This window comes from Poecile atricapillus, chromosome W (genome assembly GCF_030490865.1).
Source record: "Poecile atricapillus isolate bPoeAtr1 chromosome W, bPoeAtr1.hap1, whole genome shotgun sequence".
Classification (NCBI taxonomy): domain Eukaryota; kingdom Metazoa; phylum Chordata; class Aves; order Passeriformes; family Paridae; genus Poecile; species Poecile atricapillus.
The window spans coordinates 20,964,896-20,991,294 of NC_081288.1; the positions used below are offsets into that span (position 1 = coordinate 20,964,896).

Here is a 26,399-nt window from a genome sequence, read left to right on the forward strand (position 1 = left end):
GTAAGCACTGTCGCAAAAATGCTGCTCATTGGTGTAAACCTCAGGCTGTGGAGGAGCTATTGCATGTGTTACAGGGCTTTTATGCAGTTAGGCTGTATCCCTGTGCCTCTGTACACAGACATGCTTTTTAGGTCAAATTCTGCTGACTTTATTCACATCGCTAGCCCTGTCTTTGTTTTCTGAGGGTACATCTGAAAGTATAGCGAGTGAAAGTTGTCTCTCAGAGTTATTTTGCAAATGATACCCTCAACTAATGGATCCGGGATCATTTCAAATTAACTTGGAAATCAGATTGCTTTAAATTCATGTAACAGAAAATGAGGAAACACATGAAAGAGCAAAGCTATTAAGGAAACAGTCAGCTGAACACAGGGCTGTGTTGAGTGGTTGCATTTCTGAATCTCAAAAGAACAACTGCGGAAAATACTTCAGCTGTCAGCAGTTCCTCGTCCTCCTCCAGATGAGACTGCTGATATAATGAGAGGAGGGGCAATGAAGAAGAAAAAAGGGTATGTTTGCACAGAGAAAATTAATCAGTGTTAACATGTGTGCATATAGTTTGTATAATGCTTTCCATCTCCCTGAGGGCTTTGCAAATATATGACCTACAAAGTAGGTGATTGATAGTTTTTGTTTTTTTTTTTTAATTCAGTGAGAAAGGCTGAGGTAGAAGGATTAAATGGTTACTCTGGAGTAAGTCTGTGTCAGAGTCCCTGGATCTCATACTTGGCTCAGATCACTCCTGTCCTGCTTTGTAAGCTTTGGTTTTTGCTCTTAACCCAGACTGGCAGGTAGCTGGCATGAAAAGGGAAGGCAAACCCTGGCAGTGCATGGCAAAGGTGGGGACTTTCTCGACAAATGATCTGGAGAGAGCTGAGCATCTCTTGCGTCCTCCAGATCCAAAATTTCAGGGGTGGTGAGGGGGACTTCTAAAATTCATGGCTACGGCAGCACAAAAATAATGTGTTTTTGTTTTGTTCTGCTTTTTCCCTTGGGAGGATGGCAGTTTAGTAACGATGGCTTTAGGAAGTGCTTGTGTTCTTTATTTAGAACAGCCTGTAGCAGTTTTCTCAAGTTACATCTTGAAAAGGGGGTTTCCTATCCTACAGGGTTTGGTCTCAGCAAGTCTGAGGTTGCTGTGCAGTTTTATTTTGACAAAAGTCCTCAAAGAGGTGAAGAGGATTTGGTGATCTATGTTTTTGGGCTTGTGCTGGAAGGCACATCCTATCTCTGTTTCAAGCAATAGCCTTTTATTGATATTTATGGATGTGACACTTGCATATTTATGGATGGGACAGTGGTGTATGTGTGTCACAGCCTCAAGTCCTAATTCAGGATTGCTCAGTAGGTACCTGGGGAAAATGTCAAGCAGTTTCTTTTCAATAAAAATTAAGTAAGGACCCAAGGATTTATGTAAAAGATATTATAAATAGAAAGAAGAAAGAAATAAGCCTTTTGCTGTGTCTAATTATGTGGATGGGCCTTGCCTTCTGGGGATTGATGAGTATTTGGAACAATTCCTCTTCTGTCTGCAGCCCTGCCTCGGGGAGAAGCATACAAACTATGTCAAAATGGTTGAATGTTTTCTTTAATTGTGGTCAGCTAAACAGAAATATTTGGAGAAAATATTTCTTGTATTTATTTTTCATTTGAAGGTTACAAGCACTAACTTGTTTAAATTAGGAATTTTTAATAATAGTATTATCTTGAAAAATTTCATTGGAAAACAACTCATTGTCTTTTAACTTTTGATTTTACTTGCTTGTTTTTGGTTTGTTTCTGTTTTTTCTTGTATGTAAGATGGGAAAACTTGTTTTCAGGAGGGCAAAGGGTGTGAAATACCTAGGGAGTGATGAACAGGATACAGTTCTCTAGGCCAGTTTTCCAAAGTGGCATCACTTAAAAAGCTGAATCAGTGAAAGACTTAAATTACAGTTTTTTCCCTCTTCAAAATGTTGATGCAGATGCTGCTCAGAACCCCACAGACAGTGTAATTGTTTGAAAATGCATAATGACTGAGTGCAGGTAGTTATTCTGAGTTGTGAGCAATTCATACTCAGGAGCAGCAGCTCTTCCTCGGTGCAGCCCTTTACTGTGCAGAAACAGGAGAAGCAGTGCAGACTCTGGGGCTATCCAGGAGTTGCCTGCTCTCCTGACATTCCCACAGAGCAGGGGCTGCCCTCACCTCATCAGATCAGACCTCTCCTACTGGAGCAATTTCTGTGTTTTCCTCCTCTTTCACTGCTACCCTGATAGCTGTGGCTCCTGGCTGAGCTCTTGTGTCGTAGCTAGACAACTTAAGCTGTTTTCACAGCCTCATATGAACCAACAAATCAACCAAAACATCGCTCCGTGGGTTATTTCCAATTTGCTGAAAGCAATAGGCAATCCAGTGCTACCTGCCCCATTTTTATGGCCACTCATTCCTGGTGGATATTGCAGTGAGTGGGTTGCAGGGTGCACAGTTACTCTTTCCCAGCACAGGCAATTACAGGTTGCTGGCGGGTTTTTTTGCCAGCTCCTCACTATATCAAGGGTTGATGTTGCAGCCCTAATTGACAATACTAGCAGATGAGATCACTGCTGATACAGGGTGGCATTTGCTTCACCATCTATCTTAAAAGCTGCAAAAAAGCCAGAATACAGGAAAAAGAACACTTGTATTTTTCAAGAAATTAACGTATTGTGGTAAATGGTTTTCCTCATGCTGTAGCAAAACAGGGACCCATATGAATTTTTGCCTTTGTATAGAGCATGTTTTTAATGCTTTGTGCTAATGCATTTTTTCCAACTAGTGTAATCCCAAACATTATTAATTTATGTAATTGGAGGGGGAAAGAAAGGAACCTGGTATGTGGTGGACTTATCTGTAACTTTTATGAACCTGATAATTTCTGAGCAGAAGTGCTCAGAGCTTGCAAGGCAGTCACTTGGGGATGGGACTTACCAGTGCTTCTTTTCTGGGAGTGTGTTACATACTCCACATTATCTTTATTTTCCTAAAGACCAGTGGTGCAATGGGGTTACAGTTTCCTATGCCACTCCTTTCTTTATTGTCATTTGAAGCTACAAGTTCACCAGGAGCTGAATTTCTGTTTGCCTTTCCAAATTCTTTGAGTATTAGATCAGATCCTGTAAAGGATGATCTGATTTACAGAAGAAGCTTCTCTTTTCATTTGGAGTCAAACACTGACCCAGTGAAGTCAGCAGTGAAAGTCTCATTGGCTCCGTAGGGCCAGTTTATCTTCTCCATGATCTCAATTTAATGACACAATTAAGCATTTTCCCAGTTTTCAAGTTAAATCCACAAGTCATTTGGGATTTGCATATGGAATCCAAATTACACCTGTTCCATTTACTTGAAACAGACATGATTTTGTTGCGTGCTCTGTTGTAGAGCAACAGTTCTTGCGGGGGCCACGGCAAAGTTCAAAAAGTTCATTCAAAGTTCAAAGTTCATTCTTGGGGGCAGCCAAAGTTCAAAAGAAGTGAACTGGATTATATTCCCTGTGATTCAGGTGCAGACCTGAAGGCACAGGGAGTGAAATGGGAGACCATTATGTGATGGCAATAGGCCAGACTGCAGCCCCAGCTGAGTCCCTCTTTTCTGTGAGGGATTGCTGTCCCTGCTGCGGGGTGTTGATTTGAGCAGCACTCTGCAAAGTGGCTCGTGGCTGGAGGCGAGGTGGTTGGGACTTCAGCTGAGGCAAGTGACCCCAGTTCTACTTTCCCATCTGTGAAAAAGGGATAATAACTCCACTCTGCCCTTCAAAAGGGGGCAGAGAGAGTATTCTCATTAATAAATGAGAAATAACTCCTGGTAGGCAAGCTAAATTCCAGGAGCAGCTACCATGTAAATGCATGTCTGAACTTAAGCTCCTACCTTTGGAGGCTTACCCTGTCCCTGTGAAACACTTCAAGGAGAAATGGAAGCAGCCAACCTCTGTTAATGAAGGCAAGAAATGCTGAGATGCCAGTGCCATGTATTTTGGCAAAAGGCAATAAAGTTGTAGAAATAAAAACGAAAATGATTCTGCAAAGCTGAAAAAGATGAGCTCATGGCATGTTTGGTCTAGTCTGCTGTTTTGTGTTATATTGACTAAATTTAAAACACGCTTTTGAGAAATGTGTTGTGTTTTGGGCATGTACAGGAAAAAACTAAATTTTTGTGGAGTTGTGGGTGTTAATGGCCATAGTGGAAAGGTTTCTGGTTTTATTATAGATTAACCTAGAGGAAAACCTTCAAATGCATTTATTCTGCTCTTGAAAATAATGGAGATAGGTAAAGATATTGGTTTTAAAAATAGTAAATTAATGTCATCTTGTGGAAGTAATCTACTTGGACATGTTGATTAAAAGTGGAATTCTTATTTACAAGGTAATACATTGGCCTTAAGATGATGCCTTGTGAAATGTAATAGATAATATTCTTACATGGAGTTTTTTGAGAGTTCTGATGGAATTGAATAGGAAATGGTTTCCGATTATAGACTTCCAGAAGTTATGACAGTATTTAAATCAATACTGTAGCATACAGACTCATCTCCACTGAAGTATATCAGATCTAGGGAAATTTCAGTGGAATCCCTGTGGAATTATGTCAGATTTCTCATTCTAAACTGTTTTATTTCCATAATTCATATAGTAATTAGAAACCTGAAAAGTTTCTGTATTACCTATAAATATTTCAGGTAGAAATCTTGGGCTCAAGACTCTAATGAAGGGGGTTTGTTTGTCACGTGACTTTTTTGAAGGAAGGGGAAATGTGTCCAAATGTTGAATAGCTATTCAAGGGTTAGTGAAATCATTAATTTCTAGTCCGTATTTTCTCTCTAATAAGGAAAAGTTCCTGCATTTTCTCTAATTGCATCACGTTCTGCCTAGAGGATCACACTGTTAGTGGAGGTAAATCATTTTGATTACTTAGCTGATCATGTCTAAGTATCTTTAATATAGGCCTGCAGAGCTTTTAATTTAGAGCCAGTGACAAAGTCTTAGCACTAACTCATAAGGTACCTTTCCAAGTTAGATATATTCTTCCAGTGTTTATAATTTGCTATGTCTTTGTATTATGACCTGCAGACTTTATTCCAGGAAAAGCCTGCTTAACTCCAGTGAAAATGTGATATTTTATTCAGCAGGCTCAGTATAAGTATGTTGCTGGTTCTTGGTTGTCACACTGATACTCCTGAGCTGTAGGGATTGTTTTTTTTTTCCAGTGGGATTTTTTTGTATGTTAAATATTATAGCTTGATGATCTTCCTGAAGTCTTTCAAAATCTCTAGTGACCAAGAAAAAGTATATCAATTCCATGTCATCCTTACTGAGAGACAGGCAGTTTAAACAATGTTTTTCCCATTGTCTCCAAAACTCAGTACCAGTGAATGCTGCTGGCTTACTCTGTGGCACAGAGACACACCCCACATCCTCCTTGCCTTTGGACATTAGTCCAAAACATGACTTTTAAACAGGTTTTCCCCTTCTAGTCCCATCTGCCTGAGAAAGTTTTGATACTTTAATGCTCACATCTTCCTTTGAAAAATACCATGTTTTAGTTAACTCAAAACTTTTTGCCCAGGTGTGCTGACTGTAGTGAAACTTTAGACAAAAAGATTAGACACAAAAGACTTCTCCAAGCCAAGATGAAGCTTACAGTCAAACGGAGATGGACAACAGAAAGGATGGTTGGGGAGAGCAGCCTAGAACTGCCCCTTAAGAAGGGGACACTCATCTGAGAGTTGGGACATCAAGGTTTATCTGCCACACCCCAGCATCTTTTTGGGATAATTAGTGCTGATTTAAACCCTGCTGGAGCACTCGGTGGTGGCAGTTTGATCTAGACCTGATCTAGGCCCATGCTGACACTTCTGTTACATTATCTAGCCTGTAACTTGCTGAGTTTAGGCTCTCCTTGTACCAGGTGCAAGGCAAAGTCTCAATCCAGCAGTAAACTTGGCAGTGCAAGGTAAACTTCTCTGAATTTCTGGAAGACCTGGGCCAGTGGAGCGTGGTTATTCCAGATCAGCACTTCAGTTTTCATGGCTGAGGAATTTTGAGGACTCAAAACCCTGCATGTGCACCCCCAGGTCTGGGCCTGACCTGGCACAGTGGTTTGAATCCAGGTGATCCAGTTTGCAGAAAGTGTCACAGCTTTTGAGTTTCTGGCCAGAAAATGGGTTTTTTTTTGATCATGGGGTTGATGATCTTGAAGGCCTTTTCCAACCTTAATGTTTCTATGATTTTATGACCCAAGTGCAACCTAGCATGCACATACGAATACACTCTATTTCCAGATGGAAACATTCTTTTTCAAAGGCCAGATTTAATTCTGGCCCAAGCAGCTTCAACCTTGAAAAACGTGACATTTTTCATAAAAGGCATCTTTGCTACTCTGCCAGCCCTGCTCAGCACCGGAGCTGTGTCCCTGAGAGTGCTTTTTGGGGCAGAAAGAACCACCCTGGCTATGCTTATTTTTGCCAGCGCTCCTTTCCACATCTGACTGCTGTGGTGAGGCAGGAGCAGCCCACAGGGCATGCCAAGCGTGCTTTTTGCAATCAATTACTCTCCATTAGAGAAGTGTGAGCAGAGCCGATGAGTTTAGCAGGGATGAGCTGTCTTTTCCCCTGCAGCAGCAGCCCTGCCTGCAAGCTGCATTTCAGCTGGCTTTGCCTCTTCCTCTCAGTGCCTCTCCTCTGCTCAGGCTGCACAGCTGGAGTAGCTAGACTAGGAGCACGTAAAGTGTGTTATGCCAGGTAATAGATGTGTGGTACTGAGGCTTAGAAGCTTGTGGGGAACTATAAAACAGAGAATCTGAATGTTTGTGTTCAGCATTTGGGCCTGGCAGCAAGATTCTGAAGGGCTGTGCTCGCTGCTCTCTGAAGGGCAGCAGCAGAGCATGCATTTGGTCGTGAGCACAAGGGTTAAACTTGCTTCAGAGCAGCTTGGAAGTGAGGGTTGATTTTTATGGAGGGAAAGGGAGTCATCTTAAATAAGTGCTGGAAATCAAGAAGGAGTTTTGCAGCCCAGAAAGAGCCTCCCGGGTGAAATGTCGAAGCCAAGTGCATTTTCTGCTCTCAGTATACTTTTGATATAATCCCTTTTGTTGCATTAGCAGCCCCTGAATACGGCAGTGTTTCTTCCATGTTTCCACAGGCTGCTTATAGACAACTCTTTCCCAAACTGATATGTATGCATGGATGCGTCTGGATTCTTATCTAGGCTGAGCTATGAAATCTGGAGTAACTGCTTTGATGAAATCAGTGGATTTACTCCAAGTTTACATTCATGTAGCTGAGATTAAATCAGTTTTTAAAAAACCCCAACTAGTTCACAAGGTTTGACATCTACAAAATTACCATTAAAAAATGTGAGGAAAGCAAGTTTTCTGCACAGTTTCTCCCATCCTTTTCAAACTCCTTTTACAGTCCTACCTGGGCGAGTTAGAAAAGGCTGGAACAGCAGCTGCTGGTGTCCAGGCTGGTTCTCTCAGAATTTCAGCTCTCAGCCTGCTCTGACTGTGCACTGTGCAGTCACAACTTGAAAAATGCAGTAGAAGGCATGACCAGAACATGCCTTGCTCTTCAGGAGTTTTACACAGCAGCAGGTCTCCAAGCAATTTCTGGAGGAGGTAAAATGGTTTCTGATGCAGGCAGTTTGCTACAGCGGAGCATCCTGATAATCCTGGGCTGTGGCACATGCAGATTTGATGAGATGCCATCACCACAAGAGCCAAACACAGTGAAATGGTTCCTGACTTTTTAGTAAAAAGGGAGAAACCTCATCTGTGGAGAGCAGAGCTGTGTGCAAGTGTAGTCAGTAACAGCCTCGCCTTGGGAAAGGAGCCATAGTGGCCGAAGGAAAGGTTGAATTTGCAATCTAATTACCCAAGATGTGTTTGCAAATATTAAGTATATGCTGTTTTGGCTATAGGGCAATACATACAGAGCACCATTGGAAATAAGGTCTATATGCCATCACATTCCCATCTGCTTGTGCCTCCTATCACTTCACTTCCTTGGAGGTGGAACAATATTGACAAACCACAGAAATTATAGAAAAAGGTGTGTCATTTCCCAGCTCCCTGTGTGCAATCTGCCAGAATCACATGGCAGTAGCACAGAGGGCTTCCCTGCCGGGCTGCCTGGCCCTCGGCCCTCCCTGCAGTTCAGGGCACGCCTAAGGTACCACTTCAATACTGCAGGAGTCTGAAGCCATGGGGAATCATGAAACCATTGGCTTGTTGGTCCATTTGCCCAGCTTTTCTGCTGCATCCTGGAATTTCTGAAGTTACAGGTTCTCCTGTAATGCATGCTCATTGTGAGCCCACATGAAGTCTAGTACCAAGTTAATTTGGTGAGCTGTTTCTCAGGACCCCAGGGACCAAGCTGGCTTGGACTTTTCACTGCTGTAGCAGGTTGTTGCTTGTCCTACAAAAGCCAAAAAAAAAAACCCCAACCCCTCTCCCCCCCCAAAAAAAGCACCAAAAAACAAACTTAGCAGTTTTACAATAATCCAGTGGAAAATGGGCTTAGAAAAGTGGTTTGGAGATTTTGCTTGTTTACCATTGTTTTGGTTTTGCTACAGAGTATTTCAGAAAAGTGCTTGTATGGCAATGCTGAGAGAAAAGCCCTTCAGGAGACATGGTTCCCTCTCTAGGAAATAAATGCTAGAGCTAACTAAGAAACCAAATAACCCCCAAAACTGAAACCCTGCACCTCAAGTAGCAGTTAGCTACCGAGATGTCTGGAATATAGTACTTAAGGGTAAGTTTTCCAAGTGGCTAACAATTCTTTGATGAAAGGTCCTTTTGAGACAGGGTTTTTTTTGTTGTTTTTGTTTGGTTTTTTTTTTTTTTTTTTCTGTGTGTGTAAGTAAAGCCTGATTTCCTGGCAAGACAGTGGTAAGGCTTGATATGGAGTCAGGTCCCCCATCACTCTGAGAAGAAAAGCAAATCTATTTGAAATGTTCTCTGTGTTTGTAGGCAGTGGCAGGGTCACAGCAGGATTAACACATTGGAAGCATTACCTGGAAAGTTGCCTTCATCATCCGAGTGCAGCCTCACCTGTGCAGGCTCTTTCCACCAGGGTACCACTGCTCGGGCTGATGCTGACTAGATAAAAGTCAGAGCAGCTTCAAAGGGCTCCTCTGAAGCCTGGTGAGGTTGGGATCAAGGGAAATGGGATGAACTTGCATCTGGGGATGAACCGTGCTGGGGTGTGGGGGTTCTCCAGGTCCAGTGACTGCCAGGGCAGGTTGCTGCTGCAGCAGCCCCATCTTTGCAAATTTGATGCTTCACTAGTTCAAAATGGCATGGTCTCTGTGATAAAGTTAATTTCTGTACTGGGACTGTTGGGTCTAGTGTGAAACAAGTGATGTAAGGTGTGACAGATCATGCAGTTTTGGAACTAAGAAACAATAGTAATATAATTATGGCTTTTTGACAGATGCTTTAATACATTGGTGTGGATACTCTGTTTTCCAGATCACAGGATCTGGAGGAGGTGTAATGTGATGCTGACTGTGCCTCAGACTGAGTACTGCTGCTAAGGCAGAAATTCCCAACAGCTGGGACAGGATTTGACATAAATACCAAGACACTGACGTTTGCATTTTTTGTTTTCTGGATGCATTCATGATTCTGTAGGAAGGGTCTGTTCTTGAATATGTGAAGGTATAGGGAAATTGTTTTGAAAATGGCCTTGTGCTAAAGTAATTAAATAATATTTATTTCAGATAATTAATTCCAAGGGAAGGATAAAATTGAGGAAAGGCAAAATAACTGAGTGAAAACCATCTGCAGGCTTTTGAGGCATTTCTTGTTGGAAAGGGAGGGATTATTACTGAGATTAGCTTTTCAGAGGTTTTAAAGTAGGCTTCAATAATTGTAAAGGCTGGATTGTTTGGCACCAGCATCTCTATAGTTCCAAATGTTTGCTTGCAGTTAATGTAAGTGCAATAAATATATATGTTCAAAGGAGTTAACGAACAAACAGCACAGCTACAAGAAATGTGTTACAGCAAAGTGCAAGCATAACTGAGTGACATAAATATATAGGTAACCATTTCTGAAAACTGGGAGAACTCAAAAACAGCAGTGAAAGAGTCCTGAATGATCAGAAAATCTGATGTTGTCCCTGGATTTTCCCCCTATACTTCTCTCAGTGTTCTATAAGGCACCTGTACTGTGCCAGAGACAATGCAGTGGTGCTAATCAGCATGTACAACAAAGGCAGGTTTTCTCCTCAGTGAAAGGAAGAATTCTTGTCCTTATCCATCCCTGGGAATCCTAAGCTATAGCAATGTGTCCAGCTCTCTAAGAGGGCAGAGAAACCATGCCAAGAAGCACACACAGAGCTCCTCAAATATGGAACATTTTCCTTTTTCTGATTTTCACATTGACTGTCACCATATTGTGTGCTTGCCTGCAAGGTCACCTCTGACAGGGGAATTTTGTTCTTAGTTTTTCTTGTAGCATTCTCGCAGGGAAGTTGCTCGAGCGTCTCTGTACAGATTAGGAAAGCCTGTAATCTCTGGCCAGACTGTGGGCAGGTGCAATGATCTCTCTACCTCCAGCCTGCCTGCTTTTAAGTGTGGATTCATCTGGGGCTCAAGGTGTGCCAGTGTTTGGGAAGTGCATTTGTCCCTGTTTATTGATTGTCCTCAAGTGTTATTCAAGAGCCTTCTGCTCCCTTATTTCATCAGGGATAGCTGCCTGGACTAAGATAGATTTTAAGTCTCATACTAAATCAGGTGCTAAGTAACCTGAAGAGTTCTAGATAAGCTAATGAAATTTGTTGAGCAATAGAAATTTAAATTCCTTGTAAAAAAATACAAGTAAAATTAGCAATTATGAAGTACAGCAACCAAAAGCACTGAATTTCTAATTCAGAAGGGACATCATTGGAGGAATTAACATAAACCTCAAATTAAGGTAAATAATTACTGAACTGATTTAAATTTATTCAGGAGTGAGACTTCAGTCTGAATTTGGCTTGTGAAAATGCCACAGTGGTTATTCATGGAGAGCCACGCAAGTGCTGGGGGCTGGAAATGACTGTGTGCCAGTTCATGGAAGGGCAGCAAGGAAGATCTGCCAGCACATCTCAGCTCCTCTGGGCTGGGCACTAGAAGGGACAGGCTGGCCTTGATGTGCAAGTGCAAGACCCAGACAGGCACTTCTGCCTTTTGGTGGTCTCTGCCACCTGCTCCTGCAGCAGCACTGACTACAGCACTCGCTCTCCTGCCTCAGCTTCACAATTTGTAAACTGGAATTAATAGCAGCCACCACTGGGATTGTTTAGAGACTTCCCCCTGTTAAAATCCTTGTCATTTCCACACTGCTCCAGTAGTGCTCAGTATTACTGTTATTACATGGTGCTTTCTTAGCTTGCTGTTCAGAAAAGCAGCTGCCTTCTGTGGCTGGTGTAAGCTACCATTATGCTGGGTAGTATTATGTATGCGACTGTACTTTTGGCATCTGGGTCTATCATTTAGATTAATTTGGAAATTGTGTAGTGACTTGAGGAAAACTGCTGTTGAATTGAAGTTTGTTAGCCCAGAAAAATATCATTAGTCCAAAACCCCCTGTAATTGTATAATAAATGCAGTACTGGATGGTCTTGCATATAAATCAGACACTTGAAATGTAACTTTTGGTACATTTTTCATTTTTTATTTTTATTTTCTTTTCACAGTATGGGGTACTGCATCCTTTTTGTCCATGGTCTAAAAAAGCTGTCTACGTGGCTAAATAAATGGAGAATTACTGTTCCCACCCTCTTTGCTTTTCTGCTGCTCCTTTTCTCTTGGAAGACGGTGAAACAGAATGAAATCTGGCTGTCACGAGAATCCCTTTTCAGGTAGGAGTGACCACAGGAGAATACTTGCATTTTTATATTGTTTAAAGTAAGTTTGTTACATGGAATAGTTTTCTTTAAAGTTGTGCTATTGATGCATTGATCTAATTAACATTTTAATTATCATAAAATAACACTTTCTGTTTTCTGATAACCGTGCAAAAACTGGTGTCAGCAGTTTATATGCTGATGGACAAACTTTGGTTCTGACAATCACATTTTTAAGACATGCTGTTTTTAAGTAACTTTGATTCTGTAGATTTAATGATAGCGTAACACTTTAGTTTCTAAAGACATAGCAAAAGTTTTTTGCAGCATTCCAGAATGCCATAGTAACGCTACTGAATATATTGAAATTTCTTTAGCAATGTTCTAATGACAAAAATAAAATGCCATGAAGTGCCAAACTTAATGTACCATATTTTATTTTATTTGATTACTCTTTGCCAAACAGCTCTGTTAACAACCTCATTTATGTATTTTCTTGCATTGAAACAGACTGTTTCATTTTGTGTTTTGCTAGAAAATGTATTGCATTTGCCTCCAGCTGCTTTCAGCAGTTGTCTAATTGTGAAGTAATTGCAGAAACGCAGGTGATCTGCACACGGGTTGAGCTTTATTTCCTAACTTATTGGCCAGAGCAAAGTTTAATTTATGCAGCACTAAAAGTATGAAATAATTTTTTATGTGTACCCTTTGGTCTTCAGGAAACATTACTGAAGTGGTTGGAGCTCTCTTAGTGGGTCTGTTTTTTAAAAAATCTGGAACTGGGGTTTCTTCCCTCTGCATGATTCATGGACTATTCTGCGTTGGAAGGGACCCACAAGGATCATCAAGTCCAGCTCTCAAGTGAATATGGGGATGGGGTCAAACCCACAGCCTCAGCACTATTATTAACACCACTCTGACCCACTGGGCCAGTCTCAGTTCCCTGTTGTCTCCCTCAAACACTGTTTGCTGTTCGAGCCACAGCAGCCATGGTGACTGGCCTGGACTCTCACAGCAATCCACGTGGGACACACCTCCAGTCCAAACCTGGCCACTTGGAGGAAAGTAGGAGGATTTCCAAGGTGGACCACTCTCTTACTGAAGGGGAGGTGGGAATATGACAATTCCATTTGCAGACTTGCAGGCATCATGTGTTGTGTTGTGCACAGCTGTGGTCACCCATGTTTAAGAACGATGAAGTCAAACTGTAGCAGATGACAGGAGGACATTTCCTTCTACTAAGGAGCATTCTAGAGGCAGTATGGAGTGCTATGGGGTCTGTGTCAGAAGAGAGGGATAAGGATATGTCCCCTTAGTTGGATACAAATGGGGCTCTGTCCTTCCAGCCTCCATTCTAAGCAGTGTGACTGTTCACTGCCAGCCCCAGTTCCGAGGCTGTGCCACTGCTGCAGTGCAGCTCTGAGCTGGAGCTAAAACCTCTTAACCTCCAGGGAGGAACTTGGGGTAGCCCAGAGCTATACTCAGGGCTCAGTGCCCTAGGTTGAGCTGCTTCCCTCTTCAGCTCAGGAGTTTTGGGGACAGTACCAGGAGGCAGGTCTGCCCCAGGGTTTTGAGGGGATGGCAGAACTCTTAAATTCCTGCTGGGTCACCTCATATTGTGGCCTGCCCCTGAGAGCAATCAGCAGCAGCTGCTGAAAAAAGCGCTGTGACAACAGGGCCAGCAACAATAATGCTTCTCTCCAGTTCTTTCCCAGCTTGCAGTAATCTGCAGTTTAAAGACTTCCTGAGTCAGGAGTTACTTGCTATTTTTGCTTTTAAAAGCCACTGATGGACTTTTCTTCCATAATGTCTCTGACTGCTTTTTCAAATCTATTTATAGTTTTGGCTTCTACAGCATCCTGTGAGCTGGGCTCCATCATTAAATTACAGAGTGTGCACACCAAGATTTCCCCCTGTGTTCTGTGACCCTTCTGCCTGATCATATAGTTTGGTGTCCCCTAGTTCTGGTGTGCTGAATGAGTTGTGAGTAACCATCAGCTTGTCACTTAGGATAAAGGCACTTCCATGCCTTGAGCCCTTGTGCCTTCACCTAAGGCTGTCTCCTTTTCACACTGAAGTCAGCTGGTCTTGTACTCTCCTCACAGGGAAGCTGTTCTGCGTTTCTGATTCCTCTTGTCAGTCTTCTCCGGATACTTTCATACTCTAATCCATCCTTTTGAGAAAGAGGCCAGACCTTTCAAGAGATATGTGCAGCACAATAACATAGTACTGCATTCTGGTTCTTGTTCTCTTCTCCTGCTAATTCCTAATCTTCTGCTTGCCTTTTTTGACCTCTTTTAAGCAGTGAGTTATAATTTCACAGCACTCCCAACACAAATTCCAGGACACCTACTGTGACTGGAAATACCAGGTTTTTAGACATCAATCTGTATGCAGATTTAGAGTGTGTGTGTGCTTACTCTCTGATGCTTGTATCTGCACCAACACTGTGTTTCTTGTGCCATCATTTTTGCTGGTCTGCAGTACTGTGAGATCCTTCTGCAACAAAGTGTAGTTAATTCTTGCAGTGTCACATTGGTGTCATTGGCAAAAGTGTCCCCTCCCTGTTTTGCTCCCCTTTCAAGATCCTTTGTGAACACCTGAAGTAGCTCAGGTGCCATTGCATGTCTCCTGGGAACCCTGCTTGCACTTTTCTCCAGCTGTAAAAACTGCTCACATATTCATGCTCTTTACTTGCTGTCTTTCAGCTAAATATTGATTCATGAGAGGATCTTCCCCTCTTACTCCTTGAAGAAACAGGAAGTCTTTAGTGAGGGATTTTATTAAAAAAATCCCTTTGAGCATTTAAGTGCTGAACATTGGTGTATGTGATTTTGACTGACTGGGCTGTATTTGGATATTTATAAAGGCTTTCCATAGTTTCAATAACATGTATGTACCTGTTGAGTCTATAAAACAACAGCAGAACTTCCCAAATAACTTCTTTCTGCAATACACAAGGCTAATTCTTAGCTGGACTGTAGTTATCCAGAAATGTGCTAGAAGTAGGATTTATGATGGTTTTCCCCAAATTACATGAAGTGGAAATCAGACTTTCTGGTCTGTTTCCCCGTCAAGATCCTTTCTCTGGAGCCAAATGAAGTCATGTTCATCAACTTCCATTCCCCTAGTGCCAGTCTCATTTAAATTATAGGCTACCTACTGCAGCTAATAGCTGCATGTTTGATTTCCTTTGGATGCATTCTACCAGGCCCAATGGGTTCATAACTGTTCTGGGTGTTGATTTGTTTTAAAGCCTCTTTTACTGCCACTTCAGTAAGAGACAGTGCTTTGGTCTCGCCCTGTGAGGAAAGGCTCCTGTGTGGCAGCTCCTTTAGTTTCCCTGTAGTGAGCACTGGTGCAGAGAACACATTTAGCTTTTCTGCTGTGGTCTTTTCTTCTTCAAGCACTACTTTTAGACCTCCATCATCTATTTGCCTTAGGGGATCTTTGGCAGGTTTCCTCTGTCTGATGTATTCCATTATTAGCTTTGATAGCTTTAGCAAGTTTTTCTTTAAATCTCTTTTGGTCTGCCTAATTATGGTTTATGTTTAACTGGCTGACGTTTATGCTCTTTTCCTTTTTCCTTCTGTAGCTGTTCCTTTTTAAAGAACGCCTTTCATTTCTCATAGCTGTCTTCACTGTGCTGTTTACCCTTATTGGCCTTTTTGTTGCCCTTTTAAGATCTTCTTTGGTAGGTGTTACACATCTCTCACAAATCTGTAATGTGGTAGGACCCTCCTTGTTGATGGAAAGGAAAAGCAAAAGAAGAATAGTATAGCAAGAAGATAATGTCATCCCAGAAGTGAGAGATCTCCTCTTTGGGGCAGAAGGAGGAGGCTGATGAGGAGAGGTGGGAGAAGTGGATGGAGGTATGTGAAACAACAATAAATTTTAATGGATGGAACAGGAGGAGGATACAGAGCAAATCTATAGATGTGGGAAAGGAGACATAAACCAACCTACTTGGTATTCTCTGTGTGTGTTGGATATTTTTTAACAAGTATGTGCTGGGAGGATCTTTACTCACAATCTTAATTCCTCATTCTTCTTTCTCCAGTTGCTGCTTTGATTAATAACTACTTCCCTCCTCTTAGAGTTTTGGTTTTTTTTTTCTTTCACCTTTACTTTTTGTTCCTCTGTTTGCTTGTTTCTCCAGGATTGATCTGTCTTGATTCCCTTGGCTGAGGCCTGTCATGTTAAATGCACTTTTTCTATGTTGGTCCAGGAAACGTTTGTGTACTCAGTGTGTTCCTAGTTTTGTGCTTCTACCCCATTCTGTCCCTTTCTCAAAACTTACCCCATTTTGACATTGTGTGACACTGTTGCTACCTCTGGGCCACTGTGGCCACTCAGTCTTCAGCCCAGGGACCAAGTTTTCTGGATGCAGAAATCCTGCCAGGTCCCGGCTGAAAGCAGCAGCGTGGGGGAGGATGCTGGTGTCTAAGGAAATGATGCATCTCCACATAGATGCACAAGCATGTGTGCAAGACTAAATGAGAAGCAAATAAACCACAAGTATAAGACGTGGCCAAATATATAGAGAGATATTTGAGGCATAGACATCTTCAGAGGCCCCAAGCAGTTTGTCTTACTGCGTTGGCAGGTGCTCAGGGAGGACTTACTTGTTAATTATTTAAGGAACTACCCTTTAGAGTGGATGCACAGGCCAGAAGGTCAGACTCAAACTGTGGTCAGTGTTAATGTCTGAAGCCAGGGAGAGGGAGGGGAGAGCTGTGGGCTGATCTCTGCATCCGCTGTACTGACCTTCCCAAGGCTTGTCAAGCTGCCGCGTTTCCTGTTGCTCCTGGAAAGCGCCCGCACGCGCTGCCCACGTTTGTGACAGTGCCTGGAAACCCAGTTGTAACCAGCAAAAGAGCTTTACAAAAACGATGCCTTCTTAGTCAGCAGCTCTCCTTCCCAAGCTGGGTCTGCTGACTTCAGGAATTTGCAAAACCTGCTCCAGTCCCAAAAGTGGCATTTACTGCTGTGTTACTTTGTTAATTCTGAAAGCTGGCTCAGCTGAAGAGAACAAGTCCCATTGCATTTTGGACATCTTCTGTAGGACAGTTTATTCTGGCCCAACACAGATATCTGTGAAATCAGTACAAGGGTAGGAAGCCAAGGAAGGTGGTTGTGTCATCCAGAGAATAATTTGCTGTAGAGAACCTTTGTTGATGATAGTGATTCCCAAAGCAGAGGAGACACCATCAGTTTCCCAGAGTTCCTGCTGAGGCAGGAGTGGTCTCATATTCTTCAAAACTGAGCACTTTTCATATGGATATCACAGAAAATCAATGAAACCTCAGCCCTGCACCCATTCACCTTGTAGAGCAGAACATGCATTTAGGAATACAAGAGAGGGGATCACAGGGCTTTTTTCCCAACTGAAGTGGAATTTGGATGATGCTGGTATTTGAGGTTGGAAAATACCACTGGTATTTTATTTCTCTGATTTATGGCTAACAGGCTTTTTGTTTTTCCCCGGGGAGGAAGCGTTACGTAAAAAGGTTTGCCTATTGTTTATTTTCCATTTATGTCACTTACTGCTGTCGTAGAAATCAGAAGGGAAGGAAATCCTCTGGAGTAGTAACTTCCAATGTCAGTGGGCTCGTTTCTGGCTGGAGCCAGATTGATGCCGTGGGTTTTCAGAAGGGCATGTGTGTGCCTGGCTGGGGAACAGGGAAATAGGAGAGATTGGAAAAGCACATTGGAAAATGATTTTGAAATTGTGAGAGGCTAGGAGCTTGTGGGAAGCAGAAATGGAAAAACATTGTGTTCTGCTTTGTTATTTATACTCCACCCTTTCCTTCTTGGCTTTCACTCTGGACATCATTGTTTCCTCTGTCAGGGAGCAAACAGCATTCTCGACTGGTCAGGAATCAGTTAGCAGGAGTGTTTGCCTAAACTCTCCCAAAGATTCCCCTCTGCATCCAGTGCCGCGTTTGCTGCCTCCCCCAGCACAGAGGCTCCAAGCAGCCTCAGTCATTGCTTCCTGCATTTGCAGAATGAAACATTCCCCCTCCCCGCCCGTGCGAGGAGAATAAATAGGTCAGTGTGAGCAGTGTGGTGCAGAAGAGACCATCTTAAGAACCCAAACCCATTTCTGCGTTTCCTGTGTCACCCCTGCCACCAGCAGAAGCACACAGATGCAAGAAGCTTTATTAGTGATGTTTTAATAAGTGGGACCATCAGAATCAGTGATAAATCCTACTTGAAAGAAAACAGTCCAGAATTAAAATATTTAAACATATGCATCTTGCAGTTAAAACTGCATCTCATTAGAACTGAAGTGCTCGTGCATATGTAATGTACTCCTCACTGTGAGCTCAGTCTGCTCTGGTTCAGCAGAGGCTGTAGCAGAGCAGCTCCTTGCACGCAGCTCTGAGAGAGCAGCAGTTTTGAGTGCCATGTCTCTGCCTGTAACACTGGTGCTGATGTAATGAAACCCTCTCTGTATAAGAATTAATATTCCAGTAATGCCCAGAGGTTGTAAGTGTGTAGTTAATGGCTCCCAAGGCCAATAGAAATTAACACAGCCACAGCAGTCACACATTACTTGCTGCTGGTGCAGTATATCTTTGTGAAAACTAATATAGAAAATCATTCTCTTAAGAATAGCATCAATTAACTGATTTAATTCAGCGATTAGTCACAAAATGTCTTATTCCTGTAGTGCTCCCAGTAAGTAATTTGGAAATACCTGATGATTAGGAAGCCAAATGCAAGGTGCACTTTCAATTTTAGTAGGCAAACCGTGGCTGTGTTGAGCTGAACTCTGTAAGGCAGTTGTGGGTGAAGCTTTGGAAGCTCTCACAAGTAGGTGTTAGTGATGCTGGATACCACTGGCTGCAGATAACTAAAAGGATATCATATTTGCCACTGCAATTCCTCAGTGCTGTTCTGCAGTGAAATCCCCCTCAAAGGGCTTCTGCAGCTCTGGGTGCATTCCTCCCATGCAAGAGGGTGTGCACCACACAGCAGGGGCTGCCTGTGTCCCTGTCTCATTATGATTAACTTCCATGCTAACCAAAGCTAACCAGGAGAGACAGACAAGGCAAAGCAACAAGACTTGGGAATTTTCTAATCCTTGCTTTTCCTACCTGAGGTAGCAGGGTTGGAGGTGGTGGGAGTAGAAAAGAGAGCAGCTGGCAGGAATCTGCTTGTGAGCAAGAAACAGCACTTTGTCTGCTTTTACATGAACAGATTCATCCATCCTTATTTCCCCTTACCTCAGAGAGCCCCTATTTATGTGCTGGAAAGGATTCCCCCCATTAAACGGAGTACTGACTTCTCTGGATTCTTGCAGGGGAAATGTTTCCATGGTGTACGTGCTCCTGTGTTTTCTTTCTCTGTTTAACCTTGAAACGGCATTTCCTCTGGCTGTGCAAGGTGTACCTTGCTTTCTGTGCTCTCAATTAAGCAAATAAGCATATGCTTGCTTTTGTCTTTGTGCCCTCATTATTAATTCCAAATGTTGAGTTCAGTCTGCACATGGCAGGGGAGACAAAGGGAAGGGATGGGGCTGTGCAGCCAGGTATCCTCAGTCATGTGCCATAATGCCAGAGCCTTGTTTTGCTACCTAAGGGTGAGAGTGCCGTTAGCCCTCACCTCCGGGCCATACTCTGCTCAGCCTTAAGCAGTGCACGTGTGCTGGTACTTGGGGTATGCCATGCATTCCACCGAGTGGCTGGTGCACATGGAGAAGATGCCCTCTTGCTGGTATCTACAGGGCCAGGTTTAAATCAAGGTTTTCATCAGATGCTTCATGACACTCAGGTTTAAGCAGACACCCTGCTTTTAGAAAGCACTACATGTTTTCCCTCTAAATATTAACCATTTAGGTTTTGGTCTTTCAATTTAGTAATTCAGATTTTAAAACACAGCAGCATCTGGCCACAGGGAGTGTTGCAGTGCTGCTGCTGGAAGTGGCTGCGGTGACAGCGAGCAGGATGAGTTGAATTGCTGCCACACATTTATGTCTGCCCGGGGCACTTTGCGCGTGGGACAAGCTCAGAGTTATAACATGAGCTGTGTTGGCACAAATGCACAGGAGGTGACAAGGTGCTTGGATTACGAGCAAGCTTTTCAGGAGGAGGGAGGGACTTTGAGAAGAAGGTTGGACCCAGGGGAAGGTGGGGTAACCTGGCTGCTAACAGTGTCCCGCTTCTGTTTCTCTTCACAGCTCAGGAGTGAAGACCCTGCCCCACAACGCCAAGGTGCACTACAACTATGCCAATTTTCTGAAGGACCAGGGCCGTAACATTGAAGCAATCTACCACTACAAAACTGCTCTCAAGTAAGTCCCTCAGGGGCCTGGTGGGGCTCTCAGCCCATGTCTTTCCTGACAGGCATTGGGCAAGTTGGCTGCTCCTTGTCCTTGGCTCCTTGGGAGCAGCTTGGCTTTGGGAGCCTGGGAAAGTTCCCTGGCTCAATGTTTGTGTGTCACGAAATGAGGTAGCCTGGCTTCCCTCCAGCTCCACGTGTGTGTGTGTGTGTGTGTGTGTGTGTGCACTTCAGTATATGAGATAGAAATGTTACCATAGCTACACGTTGAGCAATGAGGTGTCATTTACGTAACTGAATGTATGCTGGCAAACAGGAGGTAGTTGTCCTAAATGCATTTTCAGGTTCCTGGGCCATTTATCTTGGTAAATTGTTAATGGTGCATGCCTGGAAAATGTCAGTGTGGTAGCCATCTGAAGTGCAGTAACAATAATGGTACTTACTGCTTGTATTGAGGCTTCTGTCCACAGAGCTTTGCATGAACGCTAAACTAATTGATCCTGAAAATGCTCCTGTGCAGTAACAGGGCAAATATCATTGCTGAGGTTCTGTACAGGGGGAAGCTGAAGCAGCAGGATGCATTGCCTTGCTTGTAGCTGAGTGGTAAATCGGGGCCCAGGGCTGGGCTGTAATATGGGACATGTCCTGTGGAATCTGTCAAGGACCCTTCCTTCACACACAGATGGGGTTGCTCCCTGTGAGCAGCTTCCCTCCACTTGCTGCTCTGACCAGTGCTGTTCATGCAGCTCAGCTGCTCCCAGGCAGTGCTCAGTGCACCAAGCAGGTCACCCCAGCTCCCCAAACCTCTCCCCTCTGGTCCTTGGGGCCTGGGAGAAAGGACAAGCACCTCTGGGGAATGAATGCAGGGGGCTGGGGGGATAGCGTGGTGGCAAGGGAAAGCAAGCATGGAGTGCACAAATAGTGTTTTCAGGAACAGAAGCGTGTTTGGGAAGGACAGACAAGGTGAAGAGTGGCTCTGATGGACAGCAAGGGCAGAGCTCAGCTCCATAGGGCATGCCAGGAGGTGGAAGAAATGTTCTTTCCTGATGTGTGATGTGACAGAAAACTCCAGAAATTACATGTGTGTTTTGTCTTTTGGCCAGCTGACAGGGTTATGATAAAAGCTCTCCAAGGGCTCCTAACCCACCCAGGCTGACCTGTGAGGACAGGAGTTCATTGTCACTGAGGAGGGACTGAACCTGGGTGAAGGTGATTTTTAGCTTTTTTGAGCAACATCCTGTTCTGTTTTGCCATGCTGGGCATTTAGGAAATAATTTAGAACAACCTTTTATTTTTTTTAAAGTTTCCAGCAATGGAAAATCCAGCACAACCACCAGTAAACTGTACTGAAGGTTAATTACATTGGCTGTTGAAAATGTCCTCCCTTATTTTTAGACTGATTTGTTTAACTCCAGCTTCCAGTCATTGAATTTGTTTACACCTTTCAATGCCACATTGAAGATCCCATTACCAAAAGTCTGTTTTCCATAGAGTGATCAACTCCTCCCTTATCCTGCTGCTCGATAGGTGCTGATTTTTTCAGCGTCACAAAGTTTTGCAGTCCTCCAGTTTTTCTCTATCTAGTCTCTGAACTTTTCCCAATTTACCAGAAAAGGCCATTGCAAGTCAAAAAGAAGAGGAGCTGACAAAAAATTACCCAAGCCCTGCAGTGGCATGCACAGAGTAATGTAACTGCTCCTACCAGCATTGCCTCTGCTTGTGTAAATGGGATTTGCAGACAAAAGATCTTCTCTAACTCAGCAGCACCCATTTATTGTAATTATAATGCTGTTTTCTGCTCTGCAGTATTTCAATTATGAAAGAGTCTGTTTTGAGAACTGACTGCAAACATTTTCTCAATTGTATTACATAGCACAGTTTATGCTGGTGGTGTTGTTTTAGAGCATCTGAAGCCTTGTTGGAGCTTGGAGCCCCACAGAACCAACCGTGCTCTTCTCTAGGTGCTTGGTGTCTCATGGCATTGGTGCTAGCACTAGACTTACTTCAGTTATTTCAGCATTAGCTGGCAGTTTGGAAAAGCAAAACTCACCTTGCACATTCTCTTTTTGGCCCAAAAATACAGGCCAGGAGTTGGAAGTCTCCATCCCTGGGAAGCTGCACTACTTGTTCTTGTCATATTGTATCTCTGCGCTTATATTTTCCTTATATTTGCTCCTTCCTCCCACCTCTGTCACAGGGAAATTATTTGGGGTCTGTGTAATGAGCAATAGAACAGTGTAAGTAAAAAGTGCACTATGTTCTGCTGTTGAGAATTACATTCTGTAATTCTGTCTGTGTTTTCCCCACAGACAGACCCTTTCTGCAGTGCCTGGGGTTGTGTGTGGGCCCTGCAGCCTCTGCTGGGTGCCTGCATTTGATGGCTGTGTAGAAGCAGTGGAGAAGCTGCTGGGTGTGGGACAGGCAGCCTCAGGTGGACACAGTGGCAGACCATGCACAGGTATCACAGAAAACAGCCCTTATCACCCATCCTCACAGACTGCTCCTCACAGACTGCTCTGATTTGTAGACCAATCTCCACAATTAGGTAGAAGGAAGTAGTAGCTGTAATATCCTGAGCAGATTTTGATGGTTCAGGGTATTTTTTGCCACTGGCTGGACCTGGAAGGATGAATTACCACTCTGTAAATTTCCATGTCAGGGAGTAGGCAGACCAGCAGCTGAGGTATTCACACAACAAACTTTCATGATTTCCCACAGGTACCCCTCGCTGAGTGCCTGCTCTCCCAGTGAGTGTGGGTGGATCCATCCTCCCCAGGTTACAGAAAACCCAAGCTACGCAGGAGGCTTCACAATCCAATGGCAGCACAGCCAAGAGTACAGAAGATAAAAATATTATTTCTGCCTAGTGCTCAGTGAGCAGATCAATAGGGAATTAATAAGGAAATGGAGTCGATAAGGACACAGCTTGCTGCCTGGGAGCTCCTGGGAGATAGGAAGGGAAGAGCTGCAGTGCTTCAGTGGGTGATGGCTCATCCACTATTCCAGTTTTGTGCCAAATGACAGCACAGGTCTGCTTGATCTCAGTGAATGAGTTTAATTGTTTAGTGAATAGAAGTGATCTTGTCAGTCTGCACACTGCTGATTGAACTGCGAGCAATTGCCATTCCACCAACTCCACCAACATAAGGATGCACTTCCATGCACTCCTGCTCTGCCAGAAGTGCTGGTTGCCATGTGGCTGCTAGGCAAAGCAACACCTTCCTCCTGTGATACCGTAACTGTGGGAAAAGATGTTGAAGTGAACACAAGTCACCTAGTGAAATACTAGCAATTGATAATAAATCCTGGGAAGGTTGACCCCCAATGCTTTAACTGCTCCCTTTCCTGCTTTCAGAGACTGGTGGGATTCTTTGCTGGCAAATGTTGCTGTACCTCTGTTAGCTTCAGGGCAGAAAAGTGGTGGAGGAGAATAATGTGTGTTTTCTCTGACAGTGGAACTGCAGGTCAGGTTTCCAAGGCAAACTTGGCAATCAGTCCCAGCAAGCACCTGTCAGTGTCATTGCAGGTGGCCCCTCAGAAAACTCATTCCTCACCCCAGCCCAGAGACCAGTGACAAAACACCCTGACTAGCTAGACATGGGTAATTAGTGCTATCTAATTATGTTCTCTAAGAGTGGGGGGAAATGAAAACTGAAATTAAATGCAAAAATGGAGATCAGTGTTTGAATTGGAAATGGGGAGAATGAAAAGAACAAAAATTCTCTCTATGTAGGAAAAGCTCTTCCACAATGTAGTTCCTATAAGGGGAATGGAAATGGAACCCCTCAGAGATGCCAGATGAATTACCCATTAAATAGCCCTGACAAACTGATGCCTTAAGTTTTAGCTTTTATATTTTTCATATGCTGTGCTGCCTAGGTGTGTAGTTTTGAGCTTTATATAAAGTGTTAATGAGCTCTCTTCACAGAGCAGGTAGACAAAACAAACTCTTTTTCTAGCTTGATACCAAGGACAATCATTACAAGTTTCAGGCCATAAACAATGGTGAAGAGAGAAAACAAGAAGGATGGGACTTCATAACCTAAAGCAGTGATTAACAATTAATCCTGATAGGTAGATGGACCAAAACTTATAGAAGTGTGAGACCTTGTGACCAGTTGTTGATTTTGTGACCATTTTGGGTCCATCGTGGGTGTAGCCCTGACCAGGCTCTTGTACCACCCAAGGTATACCCCTTAACACCTTTCGATAAATACCTACTTTATTCTTTATTCTGTCTAGCCTCTGTTCTAGGTCAGCCTTCTCAAGGCATCAAAACAGTTGGCATTCAGTAATTGTAGGTGGGTTATAAACATGCTGCTGGATTAGACTGCCTCACTGGTTTGCCTGACATATGGTAGTGACCCCAGGAGATCCTTGGGGTTTTTTTCCTTTAGAAAGTAAAGGCTGGAAATAGTCCATCTGAGGTGTGAGTCGACCACAGCTATTCTGAAAGCTGGCCTTAACATTCTTGTTGCTACTTCTGCTGCAGATTTGCTGTTATTTTTAGGAATTCTGGAGAACCTCTGCTCCTGGAGATCAAATAGTGATGATATCTGAAATTTATCTCACCACTTGTCTCCCATTCGTGAATGAGAATATGAGGTCATGCAACCTCATTCAAATATTAAGAACATCTCTGATGTGCTAATGAAGATTTTTTTGCTGTTGATAGTACAAAGCTTTTGTCTTGCTTCTCCCCAGCCTTGTGTGCTTGATGTTACTGTTGAGACTTACATTGCCCTTCAGCAATGCACGTGGGTTGACATGCAGAGAAAAAACAGCAAAGCCTTAAACCCAATTGGTGAACATTCATTATCAATTAAATCAATCTCCTTATAACAATGGAGGGGAGAAAAATAATTCACCTTACCTCCTACAATTGCACTCATTCAACATTTTAATTCCCAAAGCAGTTCTTACCATCCCTCTCTGTGTTTGTTGTCAGGGCAGTGCTTCCCATGGAGGGCAGATCAATGTGAGCATCAGCGGATGGGGCTGCAGGAGGTTGCCGAGTTCCTTGCTGGAGCTGGGTGGATAAACATGCTAATAATAGTTCTGTGCTATCTAAGCTGCATTTCTGTGTCTGCAGAAAGGTCATCATCTAAAAATTCACATTTGCCTTCTGGATGTTAAAACATACCTGAGAGTTCAGAGTCCTGCAGGATGTGTAATGTGACCCTGTGTGTTTATTTACATAAATGCACTGGTGTGTGTACCTGAGAGCGCACACACTTCTGCAGCGTTACCTCTGTGGGTCTACACGTCCACCAACAGGTTCCTAGCCACAAGCTCCCCTTGGACTTACTCTGCCAAATGCTGCTGACCCAACAGAGCAGGAAGGGACCAGCCTGCCATGCAGAAACCTTCATTCCCCCTTGTGGCATCTTCTGGAGAAGGGAGCCTCTGGACAGCAAGTGGGGACTCTTGGGCTGGTCTTTTTGCAGTTCAGGGAACTGTTCTGATGTTCAGCCTTGACAGAGAGGAGAGAGTGGGCCAGGAGGCAAAGAAACCAATATGAAAACACTTGGTGCTGAAATTTGTGTAGTCTTGCTCTTGCAGAGCTTGCAGGTAATACATCTTAGGGCATTGCTTACAGCATGGAAATGAGGAATGCTGGTTTGTAGCATCAGGATGGGTCATGAAATCATGGTTATGTATCCTTAGTACTCAAACACAGGCTGGATGGAGAAGGGAAAACAGTGTGAGTGGCTTATCTGTGTATTATCTAGTGTGCCTCATTTGGGGGAGCAAAATTGGTTCATAGCATCACTAGAATGGGTAGAAAAGAAAAAAGCAAGGCTGTTCTTTCACCTCACTACACTTTAGAAATAAAGCCCTAATGCTGCAAGGGAGACTCAGGTTTCTTCCTAAGCTTTCCCACATACCTTCCTGCTGGGTTTTTATATATCTTAAATCAACAGTATCTGGGGTTGTTTAAATTCAGTTAAATTGCACTCTCCATGCAGTAAAAAAAATTGTGTTCTTACAGCCCTTTATGTGTGTGTGTCAATGTATTTGCCTTGAAAATGCCTCTCAGCATGGACTGCAGGTGGCCTTGGATACCATCTGTGATTTATTTCTGGGAAGAATTAAAATACCAGCACCATTTGTTAGCCTGTTTTTACAGAGAGTAAAAAATGCACAGTGCTGCTTTGCTGTGATTGCCGTGGCTGCTTTTGCTCCCGAAATCATGAGTGCCCGTCTGACATTCTGATATTACTTAGGTCAGGCCCTTGGAGCAAGCCTGAGACATCTTCCTAGAGATGT

At 43.4% G+C, this 26,399-nt stretch overlaps 1 protein-coding gene across 1 annotated transcript in view; it reads left to right on the forward strand.

Moving 5' to 3' along the window:
- Positions 1–26,399, forward strand: part of LOC131591725 (protein O-mannosyl-transferase TMTC1-like) — a 134,561-nt gene that overhangs the window by 74,890 nt on the left and 33,272 nt on the right. Inside the window, exons 10-11 of the mRNA XM_058862711.1 lie at positions 11,694–11,858; positions 20,029–20,142. Coding sequence (XP_058718694.1) covers positions 11,694–11,858; positions 20,029–20,142 — 279 coding nt within the window. The remainder of the gene's footprint in view (positions 1–11,693; positions 11,859–20,028; positions 20,143–26,399) is intronic.